The sequence below is a fragment of the Chaetodon trifascialis genome, chromosome 14 (genome assembly GCF_039877785.1).
Source record: "Chaetodon trifascialis isolate fChaTrf1 chromosome 14, fChaTrf1.hap1, whole genome shotgun sequence".
Taxonomy (NCBI): domain Eukaryota; kingdom Metazoa; phylum Chordata; class Actinopteri; order Chaetodontiformes; family Chaetodontidae; genus Chaetodon; species Chaetodon trifascialis.
The window spans coordinates 27,318,950-27,333,412 of record NC_092069.1 but is presented as its reverse complement, the minus strand read 5'-3'; the positions used below and the strand labels follow the sequence as shown (position 1 = coordinate 27,333,412).

Here is a 14,463-nt window from a genome sequence, read left to right as displayed (position 1 = left end):
TCAAACAGTCACTTGTCAAAGATTATTGTTCAGTTATTGATCGACCGATTGTTTCTTCTGTGCTTATTTCTTATTCCTACAATAAGTGAGTTTCATGAAGATAGTACTTTGTTTTAAAGTGTTTTTACTTTGCAGAGGTGAAAGAAGTACTCATAACTTCAGTATAAGCAGTAATAGGACAGTGTAGAAATACTGGTACAAGTCCTGCATTCCAAATTTTACTATTTGCATTGAAATACGTTTACAGTACCAAAAGTAAAAGTACTCATTCTGTTACATCAAGTTGGAGCTTTTTTTAATGATTAATGATAAAGTTTGATGGTATAATACTACAAAGTTTAGATTTTGTTTTATTTACATTTATTCTTGCTGTAAAGTAACTAAAGCTGATAAATAAAATGAAAGAAGAAGAAAAAATACCTCAGGAAATATACTTCTTTACATTCCTCCCTCCTCCTCCTCCTCCTCCTCCCTCTCCCTCCCTCCCTCCTCCTCCTCCTCCTCCTCCTCCTCCTCCTCCTCCCTCCCTCCCTCCTCCTCCTCCTCCTCCGGTCAGACGGCCACATTCCCCGCTACCTTTCACCCCTGAGAAACCCCGATCTGACGGCGAAGAAGCGCGGACAAACCCCGGGACAACATGGTAAGAAATGGCCATTGACTGTCCCCCCGGGTGTGATTGTGGTCTTCAGAAAACGGTTCCTGTGTAGTCCGGATCCGGCGGGTCTCCGGAGGACCGTTATGTGGCTCCGCGAGTATCGTTAGCGTGATGTTAGCTAGCATGGCTGCCGCTCCCGTTAGTTAGCCTCAGCGTTAGCCGCTCCCGTTAGCGTTAGCCGTACGTCCACACCGACGGTTATTCGGTGTTCTCATCTCGTAGAAACTTGTCCTGGAATCGGAATTTAATCTGGGAACGTCATCGGAGGTTTTTCAGACTTGAAGAACGGTAACGGTCCCAGGTCCGGCTGGGTCCGGCCTGCCCCCAGGCCGTGTGGCCCGGGGCGGCCATCTTATTCCCGCTGTGGTCCCGCTGGGCTGACCGGCCCGCACCCAGCGGGGACACGCTGTCAGACCAGGACGGGACCAGGACGGGACCACGCCAGCTGGACTCAGTGGACCTGATGCTGCTGAGCCGAAGGAGCGAGTTCAGCAGGTTTGAATTAGTCCGGATCAGTGATCAGAGTCCGACAGACGGACAGACCGTGACTCTGCAGTCTGAGCACTGGTTTAACTGGCCGTCCCCAGTTCACCCAGTAAGCAGACTGTGTCCACACAGCATCTGATGTGAGACATGTTTTTGATACTAATTCATCACAGTATTGAAAAGTGATCACAGTGAAAGATGAAGATGAAGAACAAACAGAAAAAAGTCACTTTTTCACTTTAACGTCACGTTTTTTTTTCTTCATTTAAAACTCAAATTAAAGTTTTTCTTGTTTGTTCTTTCTGATTTTTCTCCATTTGTGTCAAAGTTCTCTGGGCTGTAACTATCAAAGCAGCAGTGACATCATCAGTAGGTTTGTGACCTCAGAGGAAGACGATTGATCAGTTCAGCTGTTGTTTCCATGGTGACAAGATTTTACAGACACATCTGTGTTATCAGAACAGAGTCAGCAGCAGTGATGTCATCACACCTATCAGCAGTGATGTCATCACCGCATCAATCAGCAGTGATGTCATCACACCTATCAGAAGTGATGTCATCACTGCATCGATCAGCAGTGATGTCAGAGGCTCGCCCTCTGATCAGCTGACCCGGACACTTAAACCCTGACATTATCAGCTGATTGTAGCTGCTGGTTTGTTTAAGATGGACAAACAGACAGGAGACAAAACAAATGCAGACTCACCTGATCAGGTAACAGCTTTCAAAATGAGGACAAGTACTGACAGACGTTTGAGTGGATCAGCTGACGTCTGTTAGACTGTCACCGGTCAACTGATCAGTTTGAGGAGCCTGAAGGGACGCTGTGTAAAACTAAGACTTGTCTGTCCACCGTGGGGCATGTGGACCTGAAGGAGAGCTCCGTCTGTACGAAGACTGCTACAAGTACTTTTGCTCATTCACAAAAGCACAGTAAAACTTCATCCAGATACCGTCCACACACCAGGAGACACAAGAAAAGTCATCAGTCAGACGTCTCTGTGGACATCTGTGCTGGTTGTCTCTGTGGATGTCTCTGTGGAGGTCTGTGTGGGTGTCTCTGTGGATGTCTGTATGGTTGTCTATGTGGGTGTCTCTGGGTGTCTCTGTGGTTGTCTCTGTGGATGTCTCTGTGTAGGTGTCTGTGAGTGTCTCTGTGGGCGTTTGTATGGTTGTCTGTGTGGATGTCTCCATGTGTCTCTGTGGGTGTGTCTCTGGGCATCTCTGTGGGTGACTCTGGGTGTCTCTGTGGGCGTCTCTGTGGTTGTCTCTGTGGATGTCTCTGGATGTCTCTGTGTGTCTCTGTGGTTGTCTCTGTGGATGTCTCTGGATGTCTCTGTGTGTCTCTGTGAGTGTCTCTGTGGGTGTCTCTGTGTGTGTCTGTGGGCATCTCTGTGGGTGTCTCTGTGGATGTCTCCGTGTGTCTCTGTGAGTGTCTCTGTGGATGTCTCTGTGGATGTCTCCGTGTGTCTCTGTGAGTGTCTCTGTGTGTGTCTGTGGGCGTCTCTGGGTGTCTCTCTGGGTGTCTCTGTTGGCATCTCTGTGGGTGTCTGTATGGTTGTCTCTATGGATGTCCCAGTGGATGTCTCCGTGTGTCTCTGTGAGTGTCTCTGTGGGTGTCTTAGGGCGTCTCTGTGGATGTCTCTGTGGGTGTCTCTGTGGATGTCTCTGGATGTCTCTGTGGATGTCTCTGTGTGTCTCTGTGAGTGTCTCTGTGTGTGTCTGGGCGTCTCTGGGTGTCTCTCTGGGTGTCTCTGTTGGCATCTCTGTGGGTGTCTGTATGGTTGTCTCTATGGATGTCCCAGTGGATATCTCCGTGTGTCTCTGTGGGTGTCTCAGGGCGTCTCTGTGAATGTCTCTGTGGATGTCTCCATGGCATCTCTGTGGGTTTCCTGGGATCGCTCAGGACAAACAACACAAAGATGTTTGAAGACTTTTTCTTTGTTTATTGTCAAAGTGATTTGTTCACGTATGATCAGAGCTGGACGTGGACCGTGTCCACTGCAGAGTAAAATGTCTGTTAGCGTCTCTGAGCACTTCATCATGCCAACACGTGTCATGAGACCAACGGAGGACATGAACGCTGCTCTCAGACAACCATCCAAACGTCCACCAGAAATGCTCCACAGACATTTTCTTGATGTGTCCACGGTGTTAAAGACAACGTGTCTGACTACAGAGCGTTCATGTCTCACACTTCAAATGAGCAGTAACCTCAGCCGAGTCGTACATCATATGGACAATAACACAGATATTAAATTCATATTGATCACACAGTATTGATCTGTGATCTCTTATCAGTGAGTTACACAAACAGACATGAAGCTCTGTAATAACTAAAACTAGAATCCAGCAGACTGAAGTGATGGAGCACAGAGTCTGCGAGCAGACGTCCCTTCATTAAAGGACTCGTTAGTGAAGGCTTGTCTCCTGGGATCTGTTCTGCAGCAGCAACACAAGCTGCTCCTTGTCCGCAGTCGGTCAACAGACGTCCTGTCTCCACTCGTCTCGCCCGCTCGATGGAGCGCTGTGGATGTAGGTCAGGCTGAAGAGACTCGCTTTCATTTGATTTCATTTCAGTGTTTCATTGGTGTTCTTATTGGTGTCTTTGTTAGTGTCTTCATTGGTTTCTTTTTTGGTGTCTTCGTTGGTTTCTTTGTTGGTTTCTTCATTGGTTTCTTAGTTAGTTTCTTCATTGGTATCTTCGTTGGTGTCTTTGTTGGATCCTTCGTCGGTTTCTTCGTTGGTGTCTTCGTTGGTGTCTTTGTTGGTTTCTTCGTTGGTGTCTTCTTTGGATTCTTCGTCAGTGTCTTCGTTGGTTTCTTTCTTGGTGTCTTCGTTGGTTTCTTCATTGGTGTCTTCATTGGTTTCTTCGTTGGTTTCTTCGTTGGTGTCTTCGTTGGTTTCTTCGTTGGTGTCTTTGTTGGTGTCTCTGTTGGTGTCTTCATTGGTTTCTTCATTGGTGTCTTCGTTAGTGTCTTTGTTGGTTTCTTCATTGGTTTCTTCATTGGTGTCTTCGTTGGTGTCTTTGTTGGTGTCTTCATTGGTTTCTTCGTTGGTGTCTTCGTTGGTGTCTTTGTTGGTTTCTTTGTTGGTTTCTTCATTGGTGTCTTCGTTGGTGTCTTCATTGGTGTCTTCGTTGGTTTCTTCATTGGTTTCTTCGTTGGCGTCTTCGTTGGTGTCTTCAGTGGTTTCTTCGTTGGTTTCTTCGTTGGTGTCTTCATTGGTTTCTTCATTGGTGTCTTCGTTGGTGTCTTCGTTGGTTTCTTCGTTGGTTTCTTCATTGGTGTCCTCATTGGTTTCTTCATTGGTGTCTTCGTTGGTGTCTTCGTTGGTGTCTTCGTTGGTTTTCTTCGTTGGTTTCTTCATTGGTTTCTTCGTTGGTTCCTTGCAGGCTTGTTTGGGGTTTTGGTTTTACTCGATATATTTAAAATACGACTTTGTTTCCTCCGTCATGGAGCTCATCTAGCTCAGACAGAGATGGGAGATGATGCGTCTCAGTCAAATGTTCTTTCTGGAGGACTGATCAGAAACATCATCAGGTGGTTTTGATGGAACAAAAAGTCTGAAGTCACCCGTGGGACCTTCAACAGTCTCTGGGGGTCAAAGGACAAACTGCTTTAGATTTCTCCAGTTTGTGTCCAGCAACAAGTTCATGCTTTGGAGGTGGTTTAACACCTGCACAGGTGAGCAGCTCATCAGACATTCATCTGATCAAAGTGATCTTTACATTCCGACAGATTATTTTCACCCACATTGATTTTTTCTGTGAATCGATCGGTTGATAAAATAAAGTAATTGAAATAAATAAAATAATTGATCACAGTTCAAACACAATGATCAGAACCAAACAGGAAATATTCAACATTTGAGTTTGACGAACCCTAACCCTAAAAAATAAAAAGAAGCTAAAAGATAAATGAACTATATAAACTGATCATGAAAATGATTGATTCAGTATTGATGGATTAATGGACTCATTGTTGCAGCTGTTTTTGAACCAAACAGTGACATAGAATTAATTTTAAGATGGTATTGATCACCTTTAAAGCTGAAGTCGCAGATCCTCATGCAGGACTCTGCTGGCTCTCTCCAGTCCTGGTGCAGGACTACAGGAGAATCACGAATGTCTTTGATCATTTCCTGTTCAACCATGTGAAACGCTTTTGCTCTGATTAAACTTTATTGATCCTACCTGTCATCTGCAGGCGTCAGGTGTCACAGTGAACGATGAGGTCATCAGGGTGTTCAACGACATGAAGGTGAGGAAGTCTTCGACCCAGGACGAGGTGAAGAAGAGGAAGAAGGCGGTGCTGTTCTGTCTGAGTGAGGACAGGAAGAAGATCATTGTGGAGGAGGGGAAGCAGATCCTGGTGGGGGACATCGGGGAGACGGTGGACGACCCCTACGCTTGCTTTGTCAAGCTCCTCCCCCTCAATGACTGCAGATACGGCCTGTACGACGCCACCTACGAGACCAAGGAGTCCAAGAAGGAAGACCTCGTCTTCATCTTCTGGTACAGTACTGATCCAGGACCAGGCGTTGATCAGGGACCAGTCGTTCAACCAGCTACTGATCGTGCTCAGAGCTTGTATTGATCAGCAGTCTAAGACAGTGGTTCTCAACTGGTCTGGCCTCGGGACCCACCATCACCCCTTAATAACGAGCCGTGACACAAATAGACAGCACTCCGCTGCATAAAATATCCCCTTCAAAATAAAAGCACAGGAATTTTTTTTGCCGAGACAAAACTGAGCTGACCCCGACCCAGTGAGTTGAGAATCACTGGTCTAAGAGGAGGGATCCAGGCCAGATGCTGGTCCGGACCCTCAGACTGGGACAGGTTTGGTCCTGGTTTTAGCAGTCCTGTAGACTTTTTGCAGGGAATGTGAGTAGAGCTCAGTGAATGTGGACGAGTCTGTCAGTCTATCAGCAGAACATTTTTACAAACTCAGATATCTCTGATGGCTGGAACAGGATGATGTTTAGTGTCTGCTGTAGGAATCGATCCGTTCTGTGACTGACAATCATCTTTGTTTACTGAAGTGACTTCTTGTTCATTCGTGACACGCTGTGAGCAGGCGAAGCTTCAGGTGACGGACTGACACCTGGCCTCCCTCCCTCCCCTGGCTGGTGGCCAGTAGCATCGCCGTCTGGTCTGCCTGTGGTCAGCGACGGTCTGGTCCCGTCAAAGGTCTCACCTGAGCTCTCGCTGTCGTGTTCTCCTCAGGGCTCCAGATGGCGCTCCACTGAAGAGCAAGATGATCTACGCCAGCTCGAAAGATGCCATCAAAAAGAAGTTTACAGGTGAGTCATGTGACCTGCTGGGGCCAGAGGTCACATCCTGTCGTCATGACACGTCAGTAAAGGTGTGTCAGATGACGAACAGCCGCTGCCACCGCCACTTAGTGTCTCAGCTAATTGTGTCATATTGCTAACCACTGTGAGGAGGTCAGATGTCCTCGCAGGTGTTCAGGTTGGCAGGTAACTTGCAGTCATAGCGGCAGATCTGCCAAGTACACGCTAGCAGTTGCTCACCGCCTCAAGACGAGACACAGGAAGTCACCTGTCAGACATACCTGGCACAGCCTTCTCTGTGGAGCTCAGGTGTGATTGGCTGAGCTCAGGTGCCATCAGTGGTTCGGGTGTGTCTGTCAGCGGTGTTCCTCCCTGACCAGTGACCTCAGGTGTGTCTCCTCAGGTATCAAACACGAGTGGCAGGTGAACGGGCTGGACGACATCCAGGACCGCAGCACGCTGGCCGAGAAGCTGGGCGGGAATGTGGTGGTATCTCTGGAGGGCAAGCCGATGTGATGTCATCACGGCGAGCCAAGCGGAGCCAAGCCAACCGCCGTGCCATCCGGACCGAAGCACCTGACCCCACCTGAACACCGCCGCTTCACTCAGCAGCTTGCTCTGTCTGTATCCATGTCCTGAAGGAGTTAGCATCTTTAGGCCTCTTTGTTTTCTTTTTGTTCTTTTTGCTTTTTTCCAACATGAAGGAGATCTCATTAACATAATGATATGCAAACACCTCCCAGTTTGTTGCCACATGACTTCTGTTCACCTGGCAGAAAAAAAACAAAACGACACACTACCAAACCCCAGGAAGGTTGTCTCTCTCGCAGCCAGAGTTTTGCCAAAAAGTCGATGTGAAGGAAGCAGCCACATGTGTCGGAGGCGAGCGCCGCGAAGCTCCGCCTCCTGCAGCTTTTTACATATGACTTTATTTATTATTGTAAACTGTTGTTCAGTATGTTCAAACCAGGCAGACTTATTGTTAGACTATGCATTCAGAAGAGAAGAAGAAGAAGAACACCCAGCACTTTTTGTTGAAACACTACAGGTTGAGACAGAAAAGGTCCTGACGTTAAATCTCTGTTTGTCACCACGCTAACGTTTGTTTACCTCAGCTGTCATTCCTGTCCGACTCGCCGTCATTCTAGCTGTTTGGTCGTCGCCTTACTTTCAGTTTGAATGTAACCGTCACACCATTAGTTAGAGTGCACTTTTATTTTGTAAAGAAACACTACAGGAAGCAGATTTGACCCAAGCAGTGAGAGACGACCCCACAACAACAACAACAACAACACGACGACATCTGGAGCCTTAAAGTGGAACGTTGTTTCTGAGATCACAGGAAGCCACTTTGCAATAAAAGCCTGTGGCAGATCAGACGCCTCCCGCCTCATCTCTGCTTCCACCAATCACAGAGCCTTTTCACCCGCAGGTTGTTCAGACGTTCTGCGTTCCACCTTTAGACAGACATCAGTCGGGTCTGAACGACCTGCAATTGAAAACATTCTGAACGATGTAGAACCGCCATCACACCTGTGTGACACATGTAGAACCAGTTGGACCGAGACCAGAAGTCTAGTAGAGACCATTAGAACCAGTACGACCTTTAAAAGAACCACTGTGGGACTGCTGGTCCTCAGCAGAAGGAGTGTGAGTGAGTTTGACCCCCAGTAGAACCTCAGTGAGAACATGAATGAGTGAATTCATACATAACATTTCTACTGTGACGAAGAACCAGAACAATACAGCACAGCCAACATTCACACACACACAGAGACACTCAGTCACGCTGGAGGCAGGTGCCACCTGACGGATCATCAGATGAACCAGTATGACCTCAGTAGAACCCTATTAAAACCCATGGAAACCCATTAGAAGCAGTTAAAGGCCATTAGAACGATTCTGATCTCAGTAGAACCCTATTAGAACCACTAAAAACTCAGTGGAACTTCACCACCAGGGCATTTCATCAATTAGAATCAGAAGCTCCAGAAGAACCCAGTATAACCAGTATGACTTCAAATGCTGTGGAATCCCATTAGAACCAGTATGGCCTCATTAGAACAATGTTAAAAGAAATCCATCGACAAATCAAAGAACTTGTGTTCTGCTACAGACAGAACCGTTTCACCAGGTCAAAGAATAAAGGTTCTGTTGATCAGCTGATTTTCGTCCCCCAGTGAGCACCAGTGGTTTCCATGGAAACATCATGTCGCTCTCAGATTGTCTCTATAAATATGAAACCAAAACAAACCTGGACGAATACATCAGTCCCAACTTCCTGTCTGTGTCCTGACTTCCTGTCTGAGCACTGACTTCCTGTCTGAGTCTTTTTTTTATTATTTATTTATTTATTTTCACCACACACCATATTTACAAATATATACATAATATATACACTAATTACAAAAAAATAATATTCAGGGGTATCTCAAGTTAGTTCAGTTCATAATTCATACAATTCCTAAGGCTTTACACATTTGCACCGTTTTGACTGCTTTTTGGTTCTTGAGTCCAGTCCTGATGCCCTGTTTGAGTCCTGACTTCCTGTCTGAGTCCTGACTTCCTGTCTGAGCACTGACTTCCTGTCTGATCACTGACTTCCTGTCTGAGTCCTGACTTCCTGTCTGAGTCTTGACTTCCTGTCTGAGTCCTGACTTCCTGTCTGAGCACTGACTTCCTGTCTGAGCACTGACTTCCTGTCTGAGTCTTGACGTCCTGTCTGAGTCCTGACTTCCTGTCTGAGTCTTGACATCCTGTCTGAGTCCTGACTTCCTGTCTGAGTCCTGACTTCCTGTCTGAGCACTGACTTCCTGTCTGAGTCCTGACTTCCTGTCTGAGCACTGACTTCCTGTCTGAGTCTTGACGTCCTGTCTGAGTCCTGACTTCCTGTCTGAGCACTGACTTCCTGTCTGAGTCTTGATGTCCTGTCTGAGTCTTGACGTCCTGTCTGAGTCCTGACTTCCTGTCTGAGGCCTGACTTCCTGTCTGAGTCCTGACGTCCTGTCTGAGTCCTGACTTCCTGTCTGAGTCTTGACGTCCTGTCTGAGTCCTGACTTCCTGTCTGAGTCCTGACGTCCTGTCTGAGTCCTGACTTCCTGTCTGAGTCTTGACGTCCTGTCTGAGTCCTGACTTCCTGTCTGAGTCCTGACTTCCTGTCTGAGCACTGACTTCCTGTCTGAGTCCTGACTTCCTGTCTGAGCACTGACTTCCTGTCTGAGTCCTGACTTCCTGTCTGAGCACTGACTTCCTGTCTGAGTCTTGACATCCTGTCTGAGTCCTGACTTCCTGTCTGAGCACTGACTTCCTGTCTGAGTCTTGACGTCCTGTCTGAGTCCTGACGTCCTGTCTGAGTCCTGACTTCCTGTCTGAGTCTTGACGTCCTGTCTGAGTCCTGACTTCCTGTCTGAGTCCTGACGTCCTGTCTGAGTCCTGACTTCCTGTCTGAGTCCTGACGTCCTGACTTCCTGTCTGAGCACTGACTTCCTGTCTGAGTCCTGACTTCCTGTCTGAGTCCTGACGTCCTGTCTGAGTCCTGACTTCCTGTCTGAGTCTTGACGTCCTGTCTGAGTCCTGACTTCCTGTCTGAGTCCTGACTTCCTGTTGGAGCACTGACTTCCTGTCTGAGTCCTGACTTCCTGTCTGAGTCCTGACTTCCTGTCTGAGCACTGACTTCCTGTCTGAGTCCTGACTTCCTGTCTGAGTCCTGACGTCCTGTCGGACTTTTTTGAGTGGAGCAGCTTCAGGAGCTGAATAAATGAAGGCTGTGAATTCCTGACCTTAAAAGGTCCCAGGCTGTAAAAGCAGTCAGTGAGTCCAGTCTGAAACCAGGTCCAGCAGAAACCAGAACCAGGTGTATGCTTGGTGCTCACGTTGAAAAGCATCGCTGCCACTGGACCCGGCGTTAAAACAGGTTGCATAAAGTCAAAAATTGTTGGAGCTGCTGCCGCTCTGATCGGCTCTGGAGAATCTGATCCCCTGCTTCTATTTCTGGACCGCACATGCTTCTGAGTCCAGTCATCACCGTCCACAAAAGGAAAAAGTGGACAGACGAGGCGGCCGGCAGCGAAGCTCCACGACCGACCAGCTGCAGCGAGATGACTCACCGCCACCGACCAGCTGCAGAGAAACACGAGCCGGCGCAGCAGCAGGGAGGCGAGCCACAGAGTCCAGATCCACCACGAGTCAAAGCGATGGTGCCAATCAAAGCCTGCACGAGTGGCAAGATGATTGTATCAGAGGCATTAGGTCCAAGTAATGAGGTACAAAGTCAAAATGAGATCAATACTGTGTTTTTAAGACGGAGATCCTCTGCTGTGGTATTTATACCATCTGAATCCCAAGTTTTTATCAGGACATCAGGTGTTTTTCTCCTGCCAGTAATCAGCTTCCACGCCGTCACCAGAGAGACCAAACAGCAGAGACAGGTGGAGGTTAACAGGTGGAGTAGGTTTGAAACAGTCCTGAACAAAGCTCCATCCTGTCTGGTGGAGGTGACGGATCGGAACATCTCACTGGTTCTCTCTAGGAACATTAAATCAGCTGATTGGTCCGCTGACGAGAACAAAGCATCAGTCTGACTCAACACATTTACTCAAGTACAGCTTTCAGGTACTCGAGTATTTCCATTTGACGTTTGTTTATAGTTCTACTCCAGTCAGCCGTATACTTAAACGCAGGAAGAGTACATTTAATGTGGTACTTGTCAAATGTTTTCATACTAATACTTCTGTATTAGGCTGGAGCCTATCCCAGCTTCAACGGGCGAGAGGCAGGTACACCCTGGACCGGTCGCCAGCCAATTGCAGGGCAACATGCAAAGACAGACAACCATTCACGCTCACACTCACACTGAGGGGCAATTTAGAGTCACCAGTCAACCTAATGAGCATGTTTCTGGTCTGTGGGAGGAAGCCGGAGAACCCGGAGAGAACCCACGCATGCACGGGAAGAACATGCAAACTTCACACAGAAAGGCCCGACCCGGGGATCGAACCAGCAACCTTCTTGCTGTGAGGCAAGCACTACCTGCTGCGCCACCGTGCAGCCCACACTGAAGATAATGAATTAAGTTTCCAAAAAGAATCTGAACAAAAACATTGAAACCAATAGATGTGTCATGGATCATAAACACATCAAATCAATAACTGAATTGGTTTGTAGAGAGGCTCAGACTGTGTGCTGACCGCTGAGTTTGTCTCCTCCTGCTGGTCACTGAGCTGAACTGCAGACATCAAACAGAAACCTGGTGACGTAGTACAATCATCAGGTGTGATCAGCACGTAGAGGTGTAATAACTGCTCAATAACAGATGGTGATGTAGCTGTAAACATCTTCTGGAGTATTAATTCATGTTCAGTAGAACTCATCATCGTCGCTCATCATCATCGCTGCTGTGTCTTATCTGTTGGTTTTTGCCATCTGTCTCATCTAAACACTTCGATGTGCTTCCAGCTCCAATTCTCTGACTTATTAACCAGTTATTAACCAGTTATTAACCAGTTATTGACACGTGCTCGCGTGCTGATGACCGGTGATCATACGTGAAGAGTGGTGTCTGTTCACTGATGACTGATCCTTAAAGAGACTTATTTTATTTCATTCGGAGGGTCACCTCCAGACTTTGATCTGGGTCAGAGCACAGACGAGTCAGGTCTGACATGTGGAGCAGAGACCAGAGGCCTGTACCATAAAGCTTGATTAACCTAGCCGGGCTTCCTCTTACTTATCGGGCTTCACTTAACGAGACATCCGCCCTCCGGATTTTCGGTACCATAAAGCCGGCTATCAACTCACTAATTCAGTTCAGGCTTGTCCAATCCAGATCTGAGCGCGCTCACATAAAAAGGGCGGAGTTTGCTGCATGCGACCAATCGCAAACATGGAAAAATCAGCCCGAGCCGCATATTTCACTACGGAGGAGCAAACAATAATAATTAATGAATACGAGGAATACAAATCAATAATCCAGGCAAAAAGCAACACAGTTGCAGCTGCCAAACGGCGCAAACTGTGTCAATGCGTCAGTTAGTGCCATTATAATATTACTTCCCCACTATGACTGCACTTGTATATCTGACTGCAGGAACATTTGTGTGTTCCATAAATGTATGTGTGTATGAAATTTTTCGTTATGGCATGTGATCGTAGCCTTATTATTTCAGATGCAGCCCGAGTGGAGCAAAGAGAACATGGGAGCAAATCAAACAAGTATAAAAATATACTTCAAAGTGGTCAGTACGCTTACTATATCTTATACATGTAGCATATGTATATGTAGGCCTACATGTTGGAGGCTATATACAATACAATATACAACAGCAAACATCCCAGGGCTTAGTCTACATTATGCAAATTACACATCCACCTTGCTTACCTGCGATGTCATAAAAGCCCTCTTTGATGCATTGCGTGGGCAGGTGGCTGGGAAACACCACGAATGCATCGACAAGCTCAGTCAGGGCCCCCGCGACTTTATGAATAGCTCTACATACTGTGTTTTTCCGAGGTTTTCGGCATCGCCAACCGAATACATAAAGTACCTATGAATGAATGAATCAATCCATGATTTACTTAAACAAATAACTGATTAATGGCATTTTATCTGTGGCTTGCTTGTAACCCATCCAACGAGGGATTTAAAGACATCATAATAATTACAAACATCACTAAGAAATATATTACCTGTGGCAAAAAACCTCAGTGCAATGCACACTGTCTGCGGGACTGTCAGCGCGTGGTCGCGCTGCGTTACATTACTGATGGAAGGCTCCAGCAGCTGACAGATGTTTTGTAACCCCTCTCCTGAAAACCTGTACCTTTCGTACAGTGATTGTTCAGACAATTCGAACGGATTCCAGCGATCTCTAAATACTCTCTCGCGCCTGAGTGCTCTTCGCACAAGCTGTGCACCAAGATCCACCGGGTTCTCATCAAACGGACAGGCCATTCTCCAAGAGAACTGATTGGTCAGCAGGTGGGGCTTTTATACCTGCCGAGCTCTTATCCTGAACTGATCCTGCTCCGGAGCAGGTTAGGTGTTCAGCATAGGTTACCACGGCAACGTAGCCCGATAGAAAGTAAGCCACCTTTATGGTACCGAAAAGCCAGGGTTAAACCTGAAGTTATCTCGCTAAGCCGTAATCCAGCTTCATGGTACAGGCCTCAGGTCTGTCTGGAAACAAAGATTCTGGATCAGACACAGGTTTGACCGTCAGGAGCTGAGCAGAGGACCGACGGCCTCAGAGGTTTGCTTCTGTTCAGCAGAACGTTCAGAACGAGACGGAGGGAACCGTGAGGACCGAGCAGGTTCACGGTCAAGGATCTGTTCCCGAACGTCTCTGAGACAGAAGACAGCCGGAAACACTGATGGAGAAAAATGACTTCCATCAATGGACGTCCATCAGTGGAGTGCGAGGACGGATTAAAGGCCGGATGGGTCCTCAGAGTGACGCGGGGGCTTCAAACAGAGTGTGACCGTCCTGAGGAGGCTCCTGGTCAGACCAGCAGGGTCTGCACAACATGCTGCATCCATCCATCCATCCATCCATCCATCCATCCATCCATCCATCCATCCATCCATCCATCCATCCATTCATTCACTCATTCAGCACATCTGATCTCAGGTTAGTCCAGAAGTTAAAGGCCCCTGAACGCCTCATCTCTGTCACAGGAAGTGATGCTGTAAAATCTGTCCTGTGATGAAGTAACAACGATCACCGGGAACCAGGAAGTATTCAGATGCTGTACTTCAGTAGAAGTACTGATGGTACTGGAAGTATCACAGATATTGTTGTATCTCGTCTTACTGGATGAATCGTGTTGTTTAACAGAAATGTTTTGGTCTTTAGATAAAAGGTTTATTATGTATGAATCTGTTACGTCATCGGTCATCAGTCACATGAAATGATTCTTCTTTATTTTTTATTATTTTATTGATAGAGATGAACGGGTGAGAGGGTTACATGCGCAAATAAAATAATCCCACTTAAAGGTGACATGAAATCATAGAGTGCAGGAGAGGA

At 47.1% G+C, this 14,463-nt stretch overlaps 1 protein-coding gene across 1 annotated transcript; it reads left to right on the top strand.

Moving 5' to 3' along the window:
• Positions 1 to 514: 514 nt before the first annotated feature.
• cfl2 (cofilin 2 (muscle)) lies at positions 515 to 7,814 on the top strand. Its single transcript, XM_070979877.1, has 4 exons — positions 515 to 640; positions 5,350 to 5,657; positions 6,372 to 6,448; positions 6,843 to 7,814. Exons 1-4 carry the CDS (start codon positions 638 to 640, stop codon positions 6,953 to 6,955), a joined length of 501 nt encoding a protein of 166 aa, XP_070835978.1. The 5' UTR covers positions 515 to 637; the 3' UTR covers positions 6,956 to 7,814.
• The last annotated feature ends 6,649 nt before the right edge of the window (positions 7,815 to 14,463 follow it).